Genomic DNA, 23,460 nt, shown 5'->3' on the forward strand with positions numbered 1-23,460 from the left:
GGATACAGCTAAGGATACTCATGTCAATGTAGCATCATTATTGTGACACTGTACACCAAATAGCATTACCGTCAAGGTCGAGTTTAGGGTTAAGGTATGGGTAGACACAAATATAATTCAATTAATACATAATTTAATAAATAATATACATCTGGTTAACTTCCAGCTGTATCCATTCTAGCAACAACGACAACGCCTATTACCCATCATATAACAAATAGTATGATTATTATTTAGCTGTTTAAAAGCCAAAATATATGTTATATCACATATTTGAGAATCGGAGTATCAAAAATTTCACAATATAATTAGAACATTTGTCAATATTGAAAGAAAAGGGCAAAAAGAAGTAAAATACGATATATAACATGGATCATCGGGGCTGGTGGGTCATGTAATAAACTTGATGTGTGAACTTTAAAACACAATGGATTCTAAGTACTGTAACTGTCACCAAAAGCTCATGCAGAAGGGTCAGCTGGAGTATCTAAAACTCACTCGTGAAAAGGTTAAAGCTGGACCCTTCTGTAGTTACATTGTATATTAATACAGATGGAAAATAAGAAGTTGCTATTAGGTCGATATGGTTAGGAACTAAAGTTGGGAACTTTCATAAAAGCTTTCCTAAAGCTATTAAACAACACCCATTCTTGTCTTAAAACAATTTAGAAAAACTTTTTTGACTCATTTTAAATGTTAAATACATATTACAAAGCCCCCGAAAATAATCCTTATAGGTAACTACAGTCACCATTACAAACTAAAGTGGTGAATTTACATCCTATGTGTATAAACATACAAGTAGCCTACATAAACTTCGGAAGTAAATATGTTTAAAAAAAAAAATTAATTCAAGTACATTTGATAGGGGACTATATTTCTAAACATGAGAAGTAAATCCCGTAGACATCTGAGTGTTTGAGCTCTTCTTTCAGGTATTATGGTTTGATTAACAGAGCACAGATGATAAAGACTGAGCCCAATTATGATGTTTGGTTATTATCTCATCAGCTCAGAACATTAGCTCATCTAATGCATCCTCACAGCTCAGCGGAGAGATGTGTGCACCATGGAGATCACCTACTCATAGTCATATCCATCCCCTTAATGTGCTTAAGTGGGAAATTTCGCTTCTTGTACACCCTGTGCTAACTGAAGCCACAGAAATAAGCCAAGAGAGACCACTGAATAATTGAACCAATTTTCCAGGTCATGTTTGTCGGATACATATTTTAAGTCCTACCTTGATGGATTCTCTTTAAGGGATTACATGCTTTTAATGTCAAATGAAGGCTAGGAATTTTAATATCAACTGCAAGGAGTGTGTAGTATAGGCACTCTATGATTACATGGACAACAGTGCTATGATGTTAACACCATTTAGACAACACACTGATTAACAATTTACTATGTAAACATTTGATTAATGTTAACCTGGCTAATGTCAAACTTTTAAGAACAGAAAACACAAAATTAATTAAGAAATATCCAGCATTATTATTGTAGTCACATTATTGAAGTGCAGTATAGACATGTACACACATTAATTACCATCATTTCAAACTTTTAACCATGTTTTGCACAGGACAGCAATAAACAGTTTGACAGCAAATAAACAGTGTTATGACAATCACAAATATTTAACTGCACTTGAAGTTTTTCATTCATTTATTTTCTTGTCGGCTTAGTCCCTTTATTAATCCGGGGTTTGCCACAGCGGAGTGAACCGCCAACTTATCCAGCAAGTTTTTATGCAGCGAATGCCCTTACAGCTGCAACCCATCTCTGGGAAACATCCACAGACACATTCACACACACACTCATACACTATGGACAATTTAGCCTACCCAATTCACCTGTACCGCATGTCTTTGGACTGTAGGGGAAACCAGAGCACCCGGAGGAAACCCACGCGAAGGCAGGGAGAACATGCAAACTCCACACAGAAACGCCAACTGAGCCGAGGCACTTGAAGTTTTTATAAAATGTAAAAAAAAAAATGTTACTAGGAATGCATCTCTATGAAAATTATGGAAAAAATCTAGATGCACTTGGTCAAAAAAAAAAAAAAAACAACTAAAGTGCTTTGTAAAAAATGAATAATTGTATATTAATAGAGTATTTTATAATATAAAATGTAAATAATGTATAAATGTACTATTTATAACTATTAAAGTATAAAAAATTATATATAGAATAGTAATTTTGTATTTTTTTTTTTACTTTTTTAAATTATAATTTTATTTACAGTCAAGAAGCATTTTTTTTACCACCATTACCTTGACAGCACACTAGCACTATGGCAAGCAGCAGTGAGCTATTTTGAACTTTAACAAAGGAGTGCATAAACAAGTGCAGAACGGTGTAGCAACAAACTGGCCTTGCACGGCACAAGCCATTGAAATTAATAGGTTTCATAGCGCAACGCTTTCTGCGTCCAGTATGAAAGCCACTTAACCAATATTCATCTGAATGGATGAAGATTTAAACAAAAATGCTGATATTATTATTGATATTATGATTATTATTATTATTATTAGTAGTAGTAGTAGTAGTAGTAGTAGTAGTAGTAGTATATTAAACATGCTAATATCAATATTATAACATGGCTGTATATTATTAAGACTCCGCTACTTTATCATATTTATCATATTTACCAGTTTTTTGCACTATATACTGTTTTGCAATGTACTGTACTTTTTGCAATATATACTGTTTTGTATCTGCACAACTCTGGTTTGCACTCATTGCCATGTGCTCTTACGTGTAATTGTGCTGTACATTTTATTTTTTACTTATATTTTTAAATCGTATTATAAGTGTAATTGTATTTATTTCGATTCTCTGTCTTTCTAGTACATGTGGTTGAATTGACAATAAAGCTGACTTTGCTGGCGTTATAGAACAGTATAGCCTTTTTTGGCCCATTTTTTGTTTAGCCTCTTTTGGCCTAAAACCAGGATGTTCGCAGATCTTTAAAAAGTCTTAAATTCTGTAATATCAAATATCTGAGTTAATCTTAAAGTGTCCTAAATATGCTTTTCAAAGATCTTAAAAATACAATTGAACTGACCTTGTAAAGAAGATTGTCACCCAGAACAAAATAGGAACCTAATGAAACATGTACTTCTAGGGATTTTCCTTGGTTAAGCAACATTCATGGGGATTTCACCACAGAATGCAGTTATGGGAATGCCCATTGTTATTATTAGTAAATAACAGTCAGTTAAAAGATTATTTTAGGTTTTTTTTATACTCTTTTTATATGCAATAAAGAGTTATTATTTTTGTTGTGTGCTTTTTTTTTTTTTTTTTTGCATTTTCGGTGCAATAAAATTGGTTTGTGGTATTAAAAATGTCTTAAATAGCCTTAAATATAACTTTTAGAAACCTGCAGATACCCTAAAGAACAAAAACACCATTTTAAATCAATAATTAAAAAAAAATCAGTACATCACTACCCATAACTGTATATATTATCTTGACAAAAAAGAACTGTATGTTAATATGTGGAATCTTTGGGGAATATCATGTTGAGATGTATTCACGTGATCTTTAATCGATCTATCAAATCAAACATATGAAAAGCAATATTTTAAAAGCAACTCCTGTAAACACCTTAATCATAAGATTGTTTCATTTAGAATAAGGGAAAAGTTTGATTATTAGTTTCCACATAAACAGACTGGTTACTCATTGGCTATAAGGGCATTGTAGTAATGTCAATCTATGTGTGTTTCTCTATAGGTGTATACTTGTTTGGCCTGTTCACCACAGACATCTTTGTGAATGCCGGTCAGGTGGTAACGGGGAATTTGGCTCCTCATTTTCTGACTGTGTGCAAACCCAACTTCACAGCTCTGGGTTGCCAGCAAGCTCTTCGCTATATCAGCCATCAGGAAGCCTGCACTGGCAATGAGGACGACATCCTGCGTGCCCGCAAGACCTTCCCTTCAAAAGAGGCCGCACTCAGTGTTTATGCTGCTGTCTATATGGCTGTGAGTATATCAGTAAACCAAACCAACTCACTCGAAGAATGTGCTTGTGGAAAGATGAGTTATATTTATTGACTTTGCCGCAGTTTTACAATTATTTACTGCAAATACGCCCAGTAAACTACTACATATATTATTTACAGTTCACTACTGTAATATGCACTGCATTGCAAGTATACCTGTGTGCGGACTGCAAGACAAGGGGCGTAACATGAAGGGGCGTAACTTGTAGTAAGTAAGAGAGGCGTAGACTTGCAGTTATCGAGGTCCCATTGAACCATGCGAGATGTTACAATGAGATGGCGGAAATGCTTACCAGAGGACATTTTCACCAAATGTTTTCATCCAAAACCAGTTTTCTTCAAAGTTATCTAAAAACAATTAATATAATATATCATTATATTCATCCATTTAGCAACTCCACCATGCATCTTCACTTGCTGACTTCACTAGCTGTCCGTTTTGTCATGACAGCTGTACGTTAACAGCTATAATAATTGGGTTTAGGGTTGGGGAAGGTGTAGACGTTAATAACTGTGATGGTTGGGTTTAAGGATGGGGAAGGTTTAGACATTAATAACTGTGATGGTTGGGTTTAGGGTTGCATAAGGTGTAGATGTTAATAACTGATAGGTCTGTAACATCATCGACTTTCGTAAGTAGTTTCGTTTGAAACTGTAGAATCTGTATTTTATGCACATATGCATCACTTTGGTTTTTATTTTACTGTACAAAAGTTATTTACACTTAAATACACAGTATTTTCGATACCCAAGCTGGGTATTGAATATTGGTTAATTTTCCTATTTTTTCATATGGTTCATACATGACACATGTACAAGTTATAGCTTAAATGCTGAATATATGCTGTTATAGCTTTTTACTGAATTATATTCACATATCAAATAGTTGTCGAATGAATCGTGGTGTTTCCATGGTGCAAAAATGAAAACATTACATTTATGATCAATAAGCAGTCCCAGATAGCACAGCTGCACAGCTGACAGACAGACAGCTGTCATCTCTTACCTTATGCTGTGCGCTTTACGGCCATTTCACTTCTGTTTTTGAGGTGATGTGCATAAGTAATCCTTTTATATGTCTGATGTGGTCCAAACACAGTGAATTTTGTTTGATTAAACAAAAGAATTGGAAAATATGAAAACAATCCCTGTGGCTTGTATAGCACCTCTCATGAGTTGTAATACAATAACTTTTGCATAGATTATGATAAAGACATTTTTCTTTTTTCCTGTGATTACATACATGTGCAGGAACCACCTAAATTACTTACAGCACCCTAGACCACACAGAACCTAAAAGGTACACTTTCAAATTTGAGTTTATAAAAAACAAAAATCAAAATCTTAACTTTTTTTAAGAGTTTATTATAACACAGACAACATATACAGATATTTTAAACACTTTCAAAACACAGTGTTTTATAAAACTTCAAATATTCTTCTTTAAAATGATACCAAATTTTTGCATTTACACCTCTGCATGTGGATTTGGGAAGCTTTTAAATTTGGGTAGGCGAAATCCAGGTGGAAATCCCAAAATAGCAGCAGAGTTGAACTGGTTAACAATGGTGATGGTTGGGTTTAGGGTTGTGGTAGGTATAAACGTTAACAACTGTGATGGCTGGGTAAACGTTAATAACTGATGAACAGTGCCGACAACATAGTTTTGAAACGTGGGTCACCATAACTTCAAGTTATGCCTCTACTAGGCCTACAAGTCATGCCACTGTTTTGCAGTCCGCAGACATACCCTACTTCTGCATTTCAGGTCATTTTAAAACTTTACAGTAACTTATTGCATATTAGGAGTTTGCGTTATTATCCTGTAATCAACGTAATCAAGCACTGCCACTGTAGTTGAAGACAAAAATGCGACAGTTCGTGAAAGAACGTGTCACCCTTTTGGAATTTCTTAAATTCAATAGTAAATACTAATAAAAATAAAAGTTTTGTACTGCTAGTGTAAAATGTAAATACATTACAGTAAAAGTACTGTAAAAATTATAATATTGAAAAAATAATAAATTGTTTAAAAGGCATTACATCATTAAAAATGTTGCAGCGATTTTAAGGCTGTAAACTGAAACTGCGGTAGGACCCTGCTACTGTAAAACCCATTTACAGGTAATTTACTGTAAAGGGGCATTTGCGGTAACTTTCTGCCAGTAGGTTCCCACAAAAATACAACAAAATGTCTAACAGTGTACAGAATGAAGCTAATTGTTGTTTTAATGACTTGCAAGCTAATATTTTGGAGTATGTCATGCATTTAGCAAAATTACAAGCTAAAAAACACATCTTGAGAGTCTAAATGCTTTAACTGTGTGATGATGCCTATTATAATGAAGTTGGAATGAGCATACAATGTAAGTAGGCGCATGATTGTTTATTGATTTTATGCAACAGTTCAACAAACAAGAGTTTGATATCGAGTGAGATGTATTTTAAGCACAATTATGTCAGTTTTTGTTTCTAAAAGTTGTTGCTACTACTGGTTAGAGCTGGCTGTGTGATGCAAATGTCAAAATGTATTACTTTACAAATCATACAGTATGGTTGAAGATTGTTTTGAGGTTGTAGCATGGCATAGTGTTGTGCAAGAGTCAGTCTTTTTGAATCAATAATCCAGCCCTGCAGTCATAATTTATTTGACAGCTAGTAAGTTGTCTGTTTTGTACTGCCAAAGATGCAGTAAACTGTATGTGTAGTCTTTACCTTATTTTTATTTATTTTTTTGCCATGTTGCAAAAATGTAAGTATATCTTTCCATCAAACTTGTACTGCATAAATCTTTAATGGTTTATCCTTATCGAGGGTGAGGCACGGAAAACAGACCTCTTACAAGTCAGTACATTTTGTCTGTGAATATTAAATGGAGATTGTCAAAGTGTAAATATAATGATATTGTCACGATATGGGGGTGGTGAAGAGGAGGCGAGGACCCAAATGCAGGGAATGAAGAGTTTAATGAAAAATAAAACAAAAACAAAACTCAAATCTCCCCATGTGGGGAAAAAAACAACATTATATTACACACACACAACTAGACAAGATCTGGAACTTTTCAAGACAATACTTTAAACCGCTGTTGTAGAAAAGAAATCAGCAACAGGGAAGGGAACAATCAATAACGGACCAGCACGGAACAGAGCACACTAGGAGAATAAATAGGAAAGACAAACCAATAAACAGACAGGCGGACAGGTGAAAATAATAATTACAAACAAGGTAACAAGGTGGGTGGGACAAGACAATAGACGGGAGAGCGCATGACACAGAGAGACAATACAAGCCATGCGCTCACACAACACAACACTGAAGCACACGACAAAAGCACGTGACCACAATGTAAACACCGAGCCACGTGCTTTGACAAAAGACGCAAGACACGAGCACACAATGAATGAAAGCACTCACCGTGCGCACACACACGCAGCGTGCATGCTTCATCCCAGCGCCGACCAAAACCGAAACCAACAAGACTGAGACGCTGGGAATGAAACACCACGCTGCTGACAAACGAAAACACAAACACGAGTACAAGAGCGCACGCGTCTGAGTGACGCAGAGCGCGCGCGCGGCCGCGTCAAGCAGGAGCGCGCACACTCTACGTACACCCACGACGGCGCGCGCTCACACAGAGACAGAAACAGGACCCGACATGAGAAGTGTCAGAGCTCTGCCACCAAAACAAGAATTTACAAGACCAAAGTGGCAGAACCCTGACACTAGCCCCCCCCAAAAGGGACGCCACCTGGCGTCCCTAAAGGGAACATCAAACAAGGTACAAGACAGACAAGAAACACTAGAAGACAACAAAACAGGCAACATCAACAGACACAAGACAGGGGGGTGAACAGGCAAGACAACATGAAGGGAGGGAGGGAGGGAAGCCAAGCCAGACCCAACAAGACAAACAAGGGAGGGATGGGAGGGCAAGACCAGGGAGGATCAGGAGGGACAGTCCAGGGTGGATTCAGTGGGTCGGGGGCCCCGGCAGGGAGCCAGGGTGGAGCCGGAGGGTCCGTCCAGGGTGCAGAGAGGGAACACCAGGGAGGAGCAGGAGGGACGGCCCAGGGAGAGTCTATCAGGGGAGACAAGGCAGTAGGTCGGTGGGGAGCCGGCTGGGCTGGAGGCCTGTGGGGAGCCGGCTGGGCTGGAGACCAGAGGGGAGCCGGCAGGGCTGGAGACCAGAGGGGAGCCGGCAGGGCTGGAGACCAGAGGGGAGCCGGCAGGGCTGGAGACCAGAGGGGAGCCGGCAGGGCTGGAGACCAGAGGGGAGCCGGCAGGGCAAGGCGCCGGGCTGGGACCGGCAGGGCAAGACGTCTGGGTGGCGCCGGCAGGGCAGGGAGCCGAGCTGGGGCCGGCAGGGCGAGACGTCTGGGTGGCGCCGGCAGGGCAGGGAGCCGAGCTGGGGCCGGCAGGGCGAGACGTCTGGGTGGCGCCGGCAGGGCGAGACGTCTGGGTGGCGCCGGCAGGGCGAGACGTCTGGGTGGCGCCGGCAGGGCGAGACGTCTGGGTGGCGCCGGCAGGGCGAGACGTCTGGGTGGCGCCGGCAGGGCGAGACGTCTGGGTGGCGCCGGCAGGGCGAGACGTCTGGGTGGCGCCGGCAGGGCGAGACGTCTGGGTGGCGCCGGCAGGGCAAGGAGCCGGGCTGGGGCCGACAGGGCAAGACGTCTGGGTGGTGCCGGCAGGGCAAGGGGCCGGGCTGGGGCCGGCTGTGCAAGATGTCTGGGTGGCGCCGGCAGGGCAAGACGTCTGGGTGGCGCCGGCAGGGCAAGGAGCTGGGCTGATGCCGGCAGGGCTAGACGTCTGGGTGGTGCCGGCAGGGCAAGGGGCCGGGCTGGGGCCGGCTGTGCAAGACGTCTGGGTGGCGCCAGCAGGGCAAGACGTCTGGGTGGCGCCGGCAGGGCAAGAAGCTGGGCTGATGCCGGCAGGGCTAGACGTCTGGGTGGCGCCAGCAGGGCAAGGAGACGGGCTGTGGCCGGCTGGACAAGACGTCTGGGTGGCGCCGGCAGGGCAAGGAGCCGGACTGGGACCGGCACTGAGCTGTGCTCTGGGGCTGGAGCCGACACTGGAGGGCGCTCTGGGGCTGGAGCCGACACTGGAGGGCGCTCTGGGGCTGGAGCCGACACTGGAGGGCGCTCTGGGGCTGGAGCCGACACTGGAGGGCGCTCTGGGGCTGGAGCCGACACTGGAGGGCGCTCTGGGGCTGGAGCCGACACTGGAGGGCGCTCTGGGGCTGGAGCCGACACTGGAGGGCGCTCTGGGGCTGGAGCCGACACTGGAGGGCGCTCTGGGGCTGGAGCCGACACTGGAGGGCGCTCTGGGGCTGGAGCCGACACTGGAGGGCGCTCTGGGGCTGGAGCCGACACTGGAGGGCGCTCTGGGGCTGGAGCCGACACTGGAGGGCGCTCTGGGGCTGGAGCCGACACTGGAGGGCGCTCTGGGGCTGGAGCCAACACTGCAGCAGAGGTCTTCCTCTTTAACCTCCGCTTCTGAGTGCGGGTCAGCCCTTGAGGGCTGGACATGGGCTGGGAGGCGGCACTGGTGGTGGTGGTGCGAGGGATCCTCTCCTCCTGAAGGATCCCTTTCTCCTGCTGCTGAACCATGTGCTCTATAAATTGCTGGTATGACCAGCCCACCATTCTCTGGATTTGCAGAGGAAGAAGGGGCTTGTCCAGAGCAAAATTTAGGTGGGTCATAAGCAGCCAGTCATTAAAATTCAGCCCCTCAGCTGCCTTGCGGAATTTCTCCGCAAACTCCTCCAAATTCAAGCCACATTGCTTCAGCGACTGCAAATGCAGCAACTTAGAAATGCGGCTAGCGAAGGAGCCATCTTCATTCCGCTGGGTCCTCATTGTGGCTGGTCCGTTCTGTCACGATATGGGGGTGGTGAAGAGGAGGCGAGGACCCAAATGCAGGGAATGAAGAGTTTAATGAAAAATAAAACAAAAACAAAACTCAAATCTCCCCATGTGGGGAAAAAAACAACATTATATTACACACACACAACTAGACAAGATCTGGAACTTTTCAAGACAATACTTTAAACCGCTGTTGTAGAAAAGAAATCAGCAACAGGGAAGGGAACAATCAATAACGGACCAGCACGGAACAGAGCACACTAGGAGAATAAATAGGAAAGACAAACCAATAAACAGACAGGCGGACAGGTGAAAATAATAATTACAAACAAGGTAACAAGGTGGGTGGGACAAGACAATAGACGGGAGAGCGCATGACACAGAGAGACAATACAAGCCATGCGCTCACACAACACAACACTGAAGCACACGACAAAAGCACGTGACCACAATGTAAACACCGAGCCACGTGCTTTGACAAAAGACGCAAGACACGAGCACACGATGAATGAAAGCACTCACCGTGCGCACACACACGCAGCGTGCATGCTTCATCCCAGCGCCGACCAAAACCGAAACCAACAAGACTGAGACGCTGGGAATGAAACACCACGCTGCTGACAAACGAAAACACAAACACGAGTACAAGAGCGCACGCGTCTGAGTGACGCAGAGCGCGCGCGCGGCCGCGTCAAGCAGGAGCGCGCACACTCTACGTACACCCACGACGGCGCGCGCTCACACAGAGACAGAAACAGGACCCGACATGAGAAGTGTCAGAGCTCTGCCACCAAAACAAGAATTTACAAGACCAAAGTGGCAGAACCCTGACAGATATTTTACAGTATTATTGTTTTTGCTGTTCAGTGCATGTTTGATTGGAAGAATCATTCTCATTAAATCTTAAAGACACTCCGCTTGTTAAGTGTGACGTCACGCGAAGCAGCTTCCGAGTCTAAGTGCTCTATTCAGCTGAATGGGGAGACTCATGAAATGGCAATAATAAACGTTTACAAAGCGATTTAATACTTTCGAAAATCACGATCGCAATATATATGTCCATGCCTAATATCCAATGGCCAGAAAGTGATTAATTTTTTAAATAAATTGTTAAAATTTTGGTATTTGTGTTGCAGCAACCCCAGAGATTGTTGTGTACACTATGACTTTATATAAAATTAACTTTATTGTGTGATATAAATAAAAAATGATCATAAACAAATGACTTCTCAACTCAAATGAGTGGCGGCTTGGACTCGGAAACAGTATTACAGACTTCACCAACATGTCACCACTTAAGAAGCGGATACAAGACAACTTTATAACTAATCAAGGCACATTTTCTATCATTGATCACAAGTAAATGTAGTCGTGATTTCATTTAAATGATAAGAAATGATGCATACACATTGCTTTTTAAGCTTATAATCAGTTTAAATGACTGTTTTAACAGGTAGGTCAAAAACTTACAGTTTTTCTTTTTTAAGGCATCTTTTTTGACACTTTTATCAGTGATGGTTTAATTAATTTGCTGTGCTTTAGCTGTTAGTCTGTTTCCATGGTAAAACTGTCTTGGAAAGGTTGTCTTTAAATGAACCTCTATTTAAAACTCCACCATACAGTACAAGTGCAGATGGATGTCTTTAACACTAAATTGTGTTTTGATTTGGATTGTGAGTTTCCTACATTTAGAAACTCAATTTATGCTACAAAGCAACTATTCAGGTTATATTTTTACTCGTGTGCATCTAGAGCTTGACATTAACTTTTGTGATCACCAGCTACTGTGGCTAGTCCACCGTTTCCACCATACTAGCCACTTGTTGGGAAAATATACTCTATGCATAAATTTGACTTTGGCATGAGTTGCAGCATGCTAAAATTACTTCATTTAGAGTTTGTGTTTTTTCAACTTGCCGCCTCGTTCGTTGAACCATTTTTTTGTTTATGAGCTTACTCAATGAACATAAGCAAATGGTTTATGCTTTCATAAAAAAGTGTCACATTGCAATTTGTTTTATTTCACAGGACTTTTCAAGGCTCAACACTAAGTATTTACTTTTTTTTTTACTCTGGTCACACCAAACTAATTCTTTCCTTGCCACAGATTTTAAATAACATGTCCAAACAAGCAAAATACTGCTTTATACACACACTTTTTATTCAACAAACCAGCTGACATTTCAAAAATATATTGTCACGCATTTAAAATGCACCGTGGTCTGTTCTGGCTCAATATCCCAGATCACCAGTGAACTATGCATACAACAACATATTAAAGAAATATTATTGTAAAGGATAAATATTAAACTAGATTAACAAAAATAACAGCTGTGTGCGATAATGAAAGGATGATTGTTAATGTTAGGCCAATTACTAATCTGTTCAAAGAATGGTTAAAGCGAAAGCGGCAACAACTGCTGCTGCTTACCCTTGAAGTATCTCGAACCTTTGAAGGACTGTGAGTGCATGAGCATTGCACTAGTTTCATTTCCAGGCACGGTTGCTTCAAGTGAAGAAATGGCACAGGAGATTTTAAACACTTGCACGCATTGAATCATCTGTGCGAGTGACACTAAAGGCCTTGTTAGCGAGTGAGGAAACCCTGTCTCACTGTGCGCGTGATCCTATCATTCGTTATTCACCTGCTTTTTTTGCTCGCTTGAAAAGCTGTTGTTGTCAGTCGTGCTGCTTCTCGATTCTAAGATCACATTTGTACGCAAATAGACAAACGGTCATAAACTAACAGTCTAATCTAGTGACGACGAGCCAGCACTGGCAATTTAAAAATGAGTTTCAGCCAGCCAAAGTGGCTAGTGGGAGTGGCTGTCTAACCCGACACAACCGAAATCTACCCGCATTTGGCGGGTTGATGGGTGTTAATGTAAAGCCCTGTGTGCATCAGACTTTGATAGACTAAACAGAGAAAATGAATATAGAAGATTTCGAAGTCAAAGAAGGTGTATATCAATTACATCATGGACCACTGCTAGTTTGAAGGTGTTTACATTGAGTAAATGTACATTTATTCATTTAGCAGACACTCTAAAGCAACTTACAAATGTGGATAAAAGAAGCACTTCAAACCACAGAGAACAGCAGCATACAGTACATATGACACAAGTCTAAATTGCAGTTTTCAAACAATTAAGAATGACTATGTAGGGACAAAGAGTTCTCAGATGGCCTCCAAAATATTTTAACTTGTGTTTTGATGGTGAAGAAGGTCTCCTTGGTTTGGACCAACATGAGAGTCAGTGATTAATAACAGATTTTTTTTTTGGTGAACATAGTCCTCTATTGAACGCGATACAAAATGACACCTATCTGCTTTTGAGTTTGGGTTTTTCTTGAAATACTGCAGTCCCATGAAGGTGATTTTGGCTCCTCCTACGGTGAAGACCACTTGTGTTCAGCAGGTCTGAATTTTTAATAGCCAGTGTGAATCATTGATATGTATATCTATCACGTTCATCTTGAGTGCATCGAGGAGAGGTGGAACCATACAGACCTGCGTTTGAAATGCAGATGCAAATTTGCTGGAGCTTCATTTGGATTCTGTTCATGGCCCAATCCAGCGCAGATACATGGCACAAAGCAGCATAGCGTGAACACAGTCGTTTGTGGCAAGGACTTTTTTTTCTGGGTAATAGCTAGTGAAGAAAGTGGAAACTCTTTTTCCAGGAAGAAACACTGTTGTCGCCTTGTCTGTCAGCAGCCTGACGGTGTTGCTGATGGGAAAGGAAATGAGAGATTGATTGGTGTGAAAAGATTTAATGTCAATTCAAAGGTTGCATGTGGACCTTTTCATAGGTGATATGAAAGTTTTCTGTTGGTCACTCGACAGGTTTGTAATGAAACACAGAGGTTTTATTTTGAGATTAAATGTAATCTGTTAGTTGATCTGTCTTTATTTTTACTGTACAAACTGAGATTTGCATGCACAACTATCTTTAGGGTTTACAGAGAATGTTCCGAAAAAGAGAAAATATCCAGTGAGCGGCAGTTCTGTGGGCGCAAATGCCTTGTTGATGCATGAGGTCAGAGGAGAATTTCCAGCTGATAGAAGGGCAACAACAACTCAAATAACCATTCGTTACAACCGAGGTATGCAGAAGAGCATCTCTGAACACACAACACGTCCAACCTTGAGGTGGATGGACTACAGCAGCAGTAGACCACACGGGTGCCGCTCCTGTCAGCTAAGAACAGGAAACTGAGGCTACAATTTGCTCAGGCTCACCAAAATTGGACAACAGAAGATTGGAAAAGACGTTGCCTGGTCTGATGAGTCTCGATTTCTGCTGTGACATTTGGATGGTAGGGTCAGAATTTGGTGTCAACAACATGAAAGCATGGATCCATCCTGCCTTGTATCAACAATTCAGGCTGGTGTAATAGTGTGGGGGATATTCGAACACTTTGGGCCCATTAATACTAATTGAGCATCGTGTCAACACCACAGCCTGCCTGAGTATTGTTGCTGACCATGTCCATCCCTTTATGGCCACAGTGTACCCATCTTCTGATGGCTACTTCCAGCAGGATAAAGCGCCATGTCATGAAGAGCGAATCATCTCAGACTGGTCTCTTGAACATGACAATGAGTTCACTGTTCTCAAATGGCCTCCATAGTCACCAGGGGCCTCATGTACGAAGACTTGCGTGGAAATCTTACTAAAACATTGCGTACGCACAAAGCTGTAAATGTGCGTACGCAGAAAAAAAATCAGATGTATGAAACACTGCGTACGCCGAATCTCACGCATATTCTTTTTGTACATCCGAATGAACGTGAAACTGAGCGCAACATGCACGAGCACAAAACCCCTCCCTGCCTCCTCCCCCGTATGAATATGCTAATGACTATACTTTGGCAAAACCCAACGAAAAAGCAAAGGCAAAAGCAAGCAAAAAGAGAAACTTTGAACAGAATGTGAATTGGAGGTGCTGCTTTCGGAGGTAGACAGGAGAAAAGCGGTGTTATTTGCAAGTTTGTTCTCCGGAATTAACAACAAAATAAAAAAATAGAGTGGGAGAGTTTAGCTGATGCGGTTAACACAGTAGGGTCTGAATTAAAAAAAGAAATAGTGTGATTTATAGGTGTAAAATGTTGCAGTACCCATAACAGTCTCAGTGGCGCAGCTCGTAAGACGCATGTCAACATTTTTTGACACGTTCGAGCATGAACTCGGTTCGAATCCAGCGTCTGATGAACTCTTTCTTCTTTTTTCCCCCGCAACATATTAGATTTTACCTACTATTTATCACGAGAAATACAAGTAGGAATCATCAATAAGTCTGTGCATCATATTTTATTTGCACATTTATTGAATGGAAATGTTTCTGATTCACGCATGCAAATTCATCTTCAGATAGTGTCTTTATAGCAATGTGCGTGCAGTAGATAGCTCAGATTACATTGGGAAAACTGGTGACCGCTGCAAATTGTACTTTAATGTTTAGCTAGTCAACTGTATGGTATGGAAACCTTATATACCTGCTAGATGAACCCGTCTCATACAGCTGCCATTGAAAGGCTCAGACACTTTGTAGAGAGGAATTTAACACAACTGCCTCTAGGAGTCGCCAACAGAAGTAAAACACATACGCGCAAAAAATGTGCGTACGCCAGCCTGAAAGCTGGCGTGGAGCTGCGCACAATCCCACGTTCAGTTCATTGTTAGTAAATCCAAACGTGAGTGATTCTGAGCGTGAAACCTGGCGTACGCAAAGTTTTTGTGTGTACGCAGCGTTGATACATGAGGCCCCAGATCCCTATCCAATAGTGCACCTATGGGATGTGGTGGAACGGAAAATTTGCATCATGGATGTGCAGCAGTTAAATCTGCAGCAACTGTGTGATGCTATCATGTCAATGTGGACCAAAATCTCTGAGGAATATTTCCAGTACCCTGTTGAATCTATGATAACAAAGATTAAGGCAGTTCTGAAGGCAAATGGGGTTCTACCCGGTTCTAGTAAGGTGTACCTAATAAAGTGGCTGGTGATTAATATAGCATATAAAGCACTAGAAGTCATATATGATAAACAAAGTGTTAGTATTGTTTGTTTATTTGTTTATTTTTTTTATTTTGGCTAGATTTAGTATTCAGACCAAGCAAGTAAATGGATAGATGTGAATCAATTTTCACACCATACAAGCACATTTGCACATTTATAACAAAACAAAATAGGTTATCTGTGCAAAACGATCAAAACTCAATGACGGATGAAACCCATCAACACTCAATTATTAATATTTACAGAATGATACAGAATAAAGCATTTCAAAATCATTTTAGAAATGGGCTGCGAGACAACAAATCGTCTCTAAAAAAATGAGACCGCATCTGAGCTTTTTCTGTTGTTTCTCCTGCTTATTAATTCCAATTATAATCACCGCTTTTATGGCCTCCCTTAATTTTTCACTTCATGGTCTAATTAGCCACAATGACCCGGTTTGGAGGCGAGATGTCCCGTATAGAGCACACTACGAAGGACAGAATCCAAAAGTCTAGTAATGAGCATCTGGCTCCATTTAGCTTTCTTTCTCATTGATGCCGTTCCAGATGTGCTACGTCTCGTCCGCAAGGAAATCTCTATCTGTAGGGAAAGAATATCTCATACCGGCTGTTAGTCGGGTCCAACTCTGATGATCACTGAAACTCGGAGAAAATCACGGTGTTCGGGGAGCTTCGATTATTAATGTAGACACAAGAGGAGTCTGATTATTGTCTGCGGGATTCACTTTACTTTGATTTTTTGACTTCCTGCAAGGTGTCTTTGAACAGACGTGCTTCAACATTCAGATGAGTAGATCAGTCACACTTTGTATGTAGGCCAGCGAGAGTCGAGCTGGCGGTTGAGCTTATATCTTGTGCAGGATTCAAATGAAGCTAAATTCTTCCTGTTTTACGCTGTGATTAATTAGAGAATTTAACAGTGTGGTAATCTGGATTTAATTGCTACACAGTGAATGTGACAGCGGTTGCTTTTGTATGTTTGATTTTGTGGAAATGAGGATTACCTGATGTGTTTTGTATCATTAAAATAGATATAATTATAACATTTTAAATCGATAGCCCCTGCAGACACGTACTTTTGGAAAATGAATAAAAATTATTGCATCAAGATAAATAGTAATTATTATTAAATAATATTTATACAACAGTTGTCTCTGGTTCTTGAGTCTGATTGGCTGATAGCCGTTCGATATTCTGCAATAGTAGCACTAGTCCAGCCTTTTAACCCTTCGCCCTTGTGTATTACTCCACCCACAACAACCAGAGGACACTCTACAATTTGACAAATATTCCTGCTCTTAGACAACATAATGTACTTTTGAGGCTTTTTTAGTCTTGAATGTAGTTTTTAGATTGCGACCATGCAGTGTATTTATAAGGATAGTGCCTATTTTAAAATATTTATAATTTCTGAGAGACAGCACGTCGGCAGCCTTTAGCCTGCCATACTAAGCTGACTAAAGACAGTTAATAAGCCCTTAGAAGATTAAAACAGCCTAATTTCTAACTACAGCTGATCAAATCATTATTAAACTGGTAAGCATACCTGCCAACAATCCCATTTTTCCTGGAAGTCTCCCGTATTTCAGACCAATCTCCCGCAACCCTCCTGTTTTGTTATTTCTCCCGGAAAACTTCCGTAATTTCCCCCCTTATTTGGTACTGTCTGTAACACCCCCGGATTGCCAACTTTGGTACAGTATCCGATCACAGCGGCTGCCCCAAACCCGGTGCATAATTGACACAAGCTGTGGAGCATCAGAGTAAAGGCCCTTGCACACCGAGACATTTTTTGCTCGCATTTTCCGTCGACGTTTAACGCCTCGTAACTTAATAAAGTGATTCAATGTGATTGGGCATACCAACGCACAAAACGGCAGGCGCAAAAGCGTCGTTTTTAAAAAAAATGCATCATGCTCGTTTTTTTGTTTTGACGCACGGCGTCAAAACCTTCTCCACCAATCAGATCGACACTTTTGCTCACGTGCACAGAGCTGCTAAAGTTACCGTAAACAGCACTTGGAGGTGCTCAAGCGCAAAACTTTCAATGCGAGCGCACATTATAGAAGATGCCCAGAGGCAATATGAACGTGGAGCTGCTTATTGCACTGGCAAACAATAATAATTTCTTCATCGCTAGAGCTGGAGCTGCTGCTTGAACCATCCATGCTTGTTCGAGTCACCAGTAACTTTATAAACAAACGTGTGAAGTTCCTCTTCTTCTGTGTTATAAGCGGGTGTCAGAAGCTTAATGTTGTGCAGCGCCATCTAACGTCAAAAGAGTGATTTAGCATACTCTTCTGCTTGACGCCAGTGAAAAGCGCTTGGGTTTAAACACTGAAAAACGTCTCGTAAAACACTGCCGATAAACGCAAATGAAAAACGTCCCGGTGTGTAGGAGCCTTAATGCTCAATAATATTAATGACCATTCCAAATATAGGCATAACCAAACTTAAACTTTTTTTTTTACTTTCTTAGGGAAAAAAACTGAAAACTATAAAGGAGACAATTGATAAAGTTCAGAAACCGTGCTGACAGATTTAAAGAATAAGCCCTTTTGTCATTTTTGTGATATTTTTTATGCTCAAACAGCAGGATTTAATAACTACAGAAAGTTAAAAGTATAAAAAAGCCCATTATAGGACCCTTTTAAGCCCTTTTAATGTCCAAAATTATAGCTAATTTAATTAATTTAAATATTTTAGAGACTAAGAATTGTTCGTTTACTCATTTCACACTTGAGTCTGCTGTCTAAACTTTTGGAACAAAGCTGCAAACACACATTAACACCTTTTTTTCCACTTTTGAAGAATGAGGTGGCAGGCAGAGTCAGATTAGGTGGCAGGACTCCCGTGGGATGAGATTGACTTTCACCAAAAACTAGACTTTGACAAAGTCATTGAGCAAATTTGTTTTTAATGTGACATTCCCTGATCCTGAACATGATGTCACAAATGCAATAAAAATGTCGTCGGATGATGTAAATGAAATGATATAGCAGCTGATGACCAGTCGACCTGACAGGAAAGGAAATGTAGTATCTCTCAGGGAAGAAGTTCTCGGCTGCGCAACAGTGTGTAAAATTGATATTTTGACACTGACTCTCTGGCTAAAGGCTCTGCCCTTGACCTGAGAGATGACGTTTTGTTGCAATCAAAAAGACGACATAGATTTTGACAGAATCCCTGAAGGCCGATGAATGAGTGGGTCCTGAATCGCACATGCAAAATGTAGGACACATGAAAATCTACATGCAACAGGACATACAAGGTGTTTGAATTATGTTGTTTTATTTATTATTCTTAAATCATAAGGACACACTGATGGTAAAATAGGTATTATTTGTCTTCTTCTTTTCTTAATGCTAAAATAATGATAATTTGCTTTGTATTATTAATAATAATAATTCTAATAATAATAATAATATTGTAATGTATAATAATAATGTAATACATTTAAAAATGTCATTAGTAATGTAATAATAATGTAATAAAGAAATAATGATGTAATGTATTAATAATATTCATACTTTTGCGTATATACATATTCATATTATTAAAAAAAAAAAAAAAAAAAAAAATATATATATATATATATATATATATATATATATATATATATATATATATATATATATATATAAATCATAAGGACACACTGATGATAAAATATGTATTAATTTGTCTTTTTTCTTCTTTTCTTACTGCTTAAATAATGATAATGTACTTTGTAGTAATAATAATAATAATAAGAATAATATTAATAATATTGTAATGTATAATAATAATGTAATAACATATAAAATGTCATTAATAGCGTAATAATATTGTTATGTAATGTAATAATAATGAAATATATACATATAATATATATAATACATTGCCGAGAAACTCTGTCTAAGTCTATTTCTCTACAGAAAATAAATTATATAAAAAATAAATATATATAAAAACAAATGACTAGTCACACAAAACTGCTAAAGCTTTAACAAAATTTCAGAAGAAAACAAAAAATATTAATAATAGCACTAAAATTATAATAAAACTACAGTCAATGTAATAATAATATGTGCTTCAATTACCTTTTTTTAAACCTTTTGCAACATCTCATAGACTTTTACTTAAAGTTATGCATTTTTACATGATATGAGTCTGCATTATTCTGATCTGTGTATCTAGTTCATATCTTCCAAAAACACACAGCCATAACCACTGTGATCATTAAAAATGCCTGCTCACCTCGACTCCTCCAGGAGACAGAATAAAACCAGGCCACGGTATGACAATGACCTTTCAATCCTAAAGAGAGACGGTGAAAGAGGGAGACGGAACTGTAGCGTCTCGGCCTCGCGCAAGCTAACAATTACTGTCTATGTGTGTCGTTTCCTCAGAAGTGATGGCTGATTATCTGCGACCTTCAGCCCGATACACTCATTCATAAAGCACATTCATCCACATTTCCTCGCTCACTTTGTTTTGGTGTGTTTCAAAGTCAGAACACAAATCTCCGTCTGGACAGACAGGCTTGTTTTGGTCTTAGTTTTTTTTTTTTTTTTCTTGCTTGACTGGTCTAAGTGGATGGCTGTTTATCCTCCCATGAGCCTCCCTCAGAAAATACACACACCATCACATTTGCTTTATACAGTGCATCTGGAAAGCATTCATAGCGCTTCACTTTTTCCACATTTTTACAGTTACATTTTTACAAGTTACAGTCTTATTCAAAAATGGATTAAATTAATTTATCTCCTCAAAATTCTACACACTATACCCCATAAAATACTTTTTAAAATTATTGCAAGTTTATTAAAAATAAAAAAACTGAAAAATCACATGTACATAAGTATTTACAGCCTTTGCCATGAAGCTCTAAAGTGAGCTCATGATCACTGATCATTCTTGAGATGTTTCAGCAGCTGAATTGGAGTTCACCTGTGGTAAATTCAGTCAATTGAACATGATTTAAAAGGCATACACCTGTCTATGTAAGGTCCCAGGGTTGACAGTGCATGTCAAAGCACAAACCAAGCATGAAGACAAAGGAATTATCTGTACACTTCCGAGACATAACATAAAAAAATGTTACATAAAAAATGTGAAAAAGGTAAAGCTCTATAAATACTTTTCAGATGCACTGTATATCTTTTTAAAATGCTACATTTACTTTTAATAGCACTGAAAATGATTAGTTATTCTGCAATTTTTATATGCATTTGAATAGAAATTAAATATGATGATTAAAAAAACTGACAATTGTATGATAATTTTTCAATTTTTGGCTATAGTATCTGGTGATAAAACTAAACTTAAACTTCACATATTTTACAGGACCAATTTATATATCTTAGGCCTCATTTACACTGATATGTTTTCGTTTTAAATTGCATAAGTTTTGGTATGGTTACTCCGTTTGTCCACACTACCTTTTTGAAAATGCTGGACAGCCCGTTTTCATTTTTAAAAATGCTGCTGCTCCATCTCAGTGTGAATTGGGGAAAACTGAGACATCTGAAAATGGAGACAGGACTGCAGACGTTTGCCTGTCTGATTCGGGCTTTTTCCGCAATATTAAGCAGCCTACAGAACAACCCAGGCTCATTCTGAAAACGTAGTCCCGTGGACGTTTCTGTAGGAAGCAAAATATGTCCCAGCAGGTGTGTATTTTTGTAGTTTTTGTTTTCGCTAATCCTGTGAGAGGCTGCTACGTGCACTTTATCGCATCTCAAATGTCTCTTGCGAGGTTCACTCTGTTCTTGCGTGAACCCACCAGAGGCTGCTGCCGACCGACTGAATGATTGACTGGGTACCGGCCAATCAACCGACCCACCCTCCACCTTCCCTAGACCCAACCAATTTTACCGATTGACCTGCCCACCTGCTTACTTCCCTAAACCCAACCGACGGTTTACAAAAGCTGTTAAGAGAAAGAAAAGCTCTTGTCTAATTTTTTACCACGTTTTCGGATTTTCCTACATTCTCACCATGTTGTTCACTCGTTCATTTTACTTTTTGGATTCTGTTTTTGTCTTACCTGATTTTTGGAACTGATTTTCCTCGGACTTGAACCTGGTCGTCGTCATGGTCAACTCCTCTCTGCGTCTCAAGTCCGCTGCCGTACACGATGAGCTAACTAGACAAACTGGTTGCGGTGAGAAAGCCCTTCACACGCAGGTAATCGGTCAGCCGCTAAGCGCCAAAAGGAATGCTGCGTACGCTAACGCCCCGTAGCGTTCACAGCCAAACGTACCTCCGGGTACGTAATTTGCAGTCTCCAGAAACATCTGCAAGACTACTTTTTCAGAATGAGCCTGTGTTGCCACAGAGTTCAGTCTTGCATCCTTTCCCTGTAAGTTCAGACTTTGCAAGTTTGATATGGAAAACAAATTCCCGAGGACTCGTCAGGTAAATCTTCAAAGGGAACAGTGTAGGTTACATTATAACCTCATTCACATCACCCTGGCTATGTTGTTTTAGTATCCTAACAATAAAATGTTCAATAAAATAAAAACATTATATAAGTAACTGTCAATGTTCATTTCGATATTAGCAACTTAACAGACACCAAAAATGTTGCGGCATCGTGTAGCTACATATTTAAATGAGCGCCATCTTTACTGTATGCATATTTAACAAAACAAAGTCTATAACATAACTGCCTCCTTTCATTTCATTGAAAATACAAAACACACCCTCTCTTTTGCTGAATATCAGTTTTAATAATTGATAATCACCATTTTAGAACTATAACGTACAATAAGTTTATACACTATAGGAATTAAAGGCAATCAATCAGTCAATATGCTGAATCAGTCTGCGTAGCTACATAAATTAATATATTAACTTGTCTTTGTGCTCAGCCAAAACACGTTACCTGAGAACACATAATAATTCAAAAGACCAAAGTCAGGGAATATGTCGTTAGATATAGACAACAAGATTAATTAATTATCATGTCTAACAAATATGGTGAGATTAGATCCAGCGGGTGGGATTTAGAGTGGGATTGGGCCATGGTACTATGTATTGCAAGCATTCTCCTTGTTCTTGAATTAGCTGGCAAACCAAAATCTTAACAGACACAAATACTTTGTAGTCTGAACCCATTCAGCCATTTTTCTTCGGGTTTTTCTAGTTCATATGTCTATAAAATAGCATATGGAGTAATGGATGCTTTAGGTTGACATCCAAAGGACACCAAATTGAGCTAGGGCTATGCATCAAATGTCTCCACAACATTTCCCAAAAGGTTTCAGTAACAGAAGTTAGATTATAAGTCACAGCACATATTTTCATCTAGTCACAAATAGATGCTCGCGAGCAGAAGTCACATTCGCCCGCAGAGGTAACCATAACAACAGCAGGCTGTGAAAATGCGTTCTGTCACAGTGTTAATGCTCTCTTTCCTCTATATGGCAATTGGTGTTTAAGTTTAAAGGATACGACATGTGTCTCATCCATGACTGCAGACTTCACGGGTCTCTGTACTTGGTGTTGACATGGTTTCTTTTTTTTTTTTTTGAGGAGGAGGAAGGTTTGTTGATGTGGCCTG

At 40.0% G+C, this 23,460-nt stretch overlaps 2 protein-coding genes across 13 annotated transcripts in view; one reads left to right on the forward strand and one right to left on the reverse strand.

Annotated features, from left to right (window-relative positions):
* The window catches only part of plppr5b (phospholipid phosphatase related 5b), a 106,442-nt gene that overhangs the window by 63,129 nt on the left and 19,853 nt on the right, over positions 1-23,460 (forward strand). For all 12 annotated transcript variants that reach the window (XM_073939922.1, XM_073939919.1, XM_073939924.1 and 9 more), the window contains one exon: positions 3,748-3,998. In XM_073939922.1, the coding sequence (XP_073796023.1) occupies positions 3,748-3,998 (251 nt within the window). The remainder of the gene's footprint in view (positions 1-3,747; positions 3,999-23,460) is intronic.
* Positions 6,929-10,551, reverse strand: LOC141380733 (uncharacterized). The gene is made up of 2 exons (XM_073940921.1): positions 9,018-10,551; positions 6,929-8,937 (listed from the first exon to the last, which is right to left on the reverse strand). The coding sequence occupies exons 1-2, from the start codon at positions 9,877-9,879 to the stop codon at positions 7,970-7,972; spliced, it is 1,830 nt and encodes a 609-aa protein (XP_073797022.1). The 5' UTR covers positions 9,880-10,551; the 3' UTR covers positions 6,929-7,969.

The sequence above is a fragment of the Danio rerio genome, chromosome 24, assembly GCF_049306965.1.
Source record: "Danio rerio strain Tuebingen ecotype United States chromosome 24, GRCz12tu, whole genome shotgun sequence".
Taxonomy (NCBI): Eukaryota; Metazoa; Chordata; class Actinopteri; order Cypriniformes; family Danionidae; genus Danio; species Danio rerio.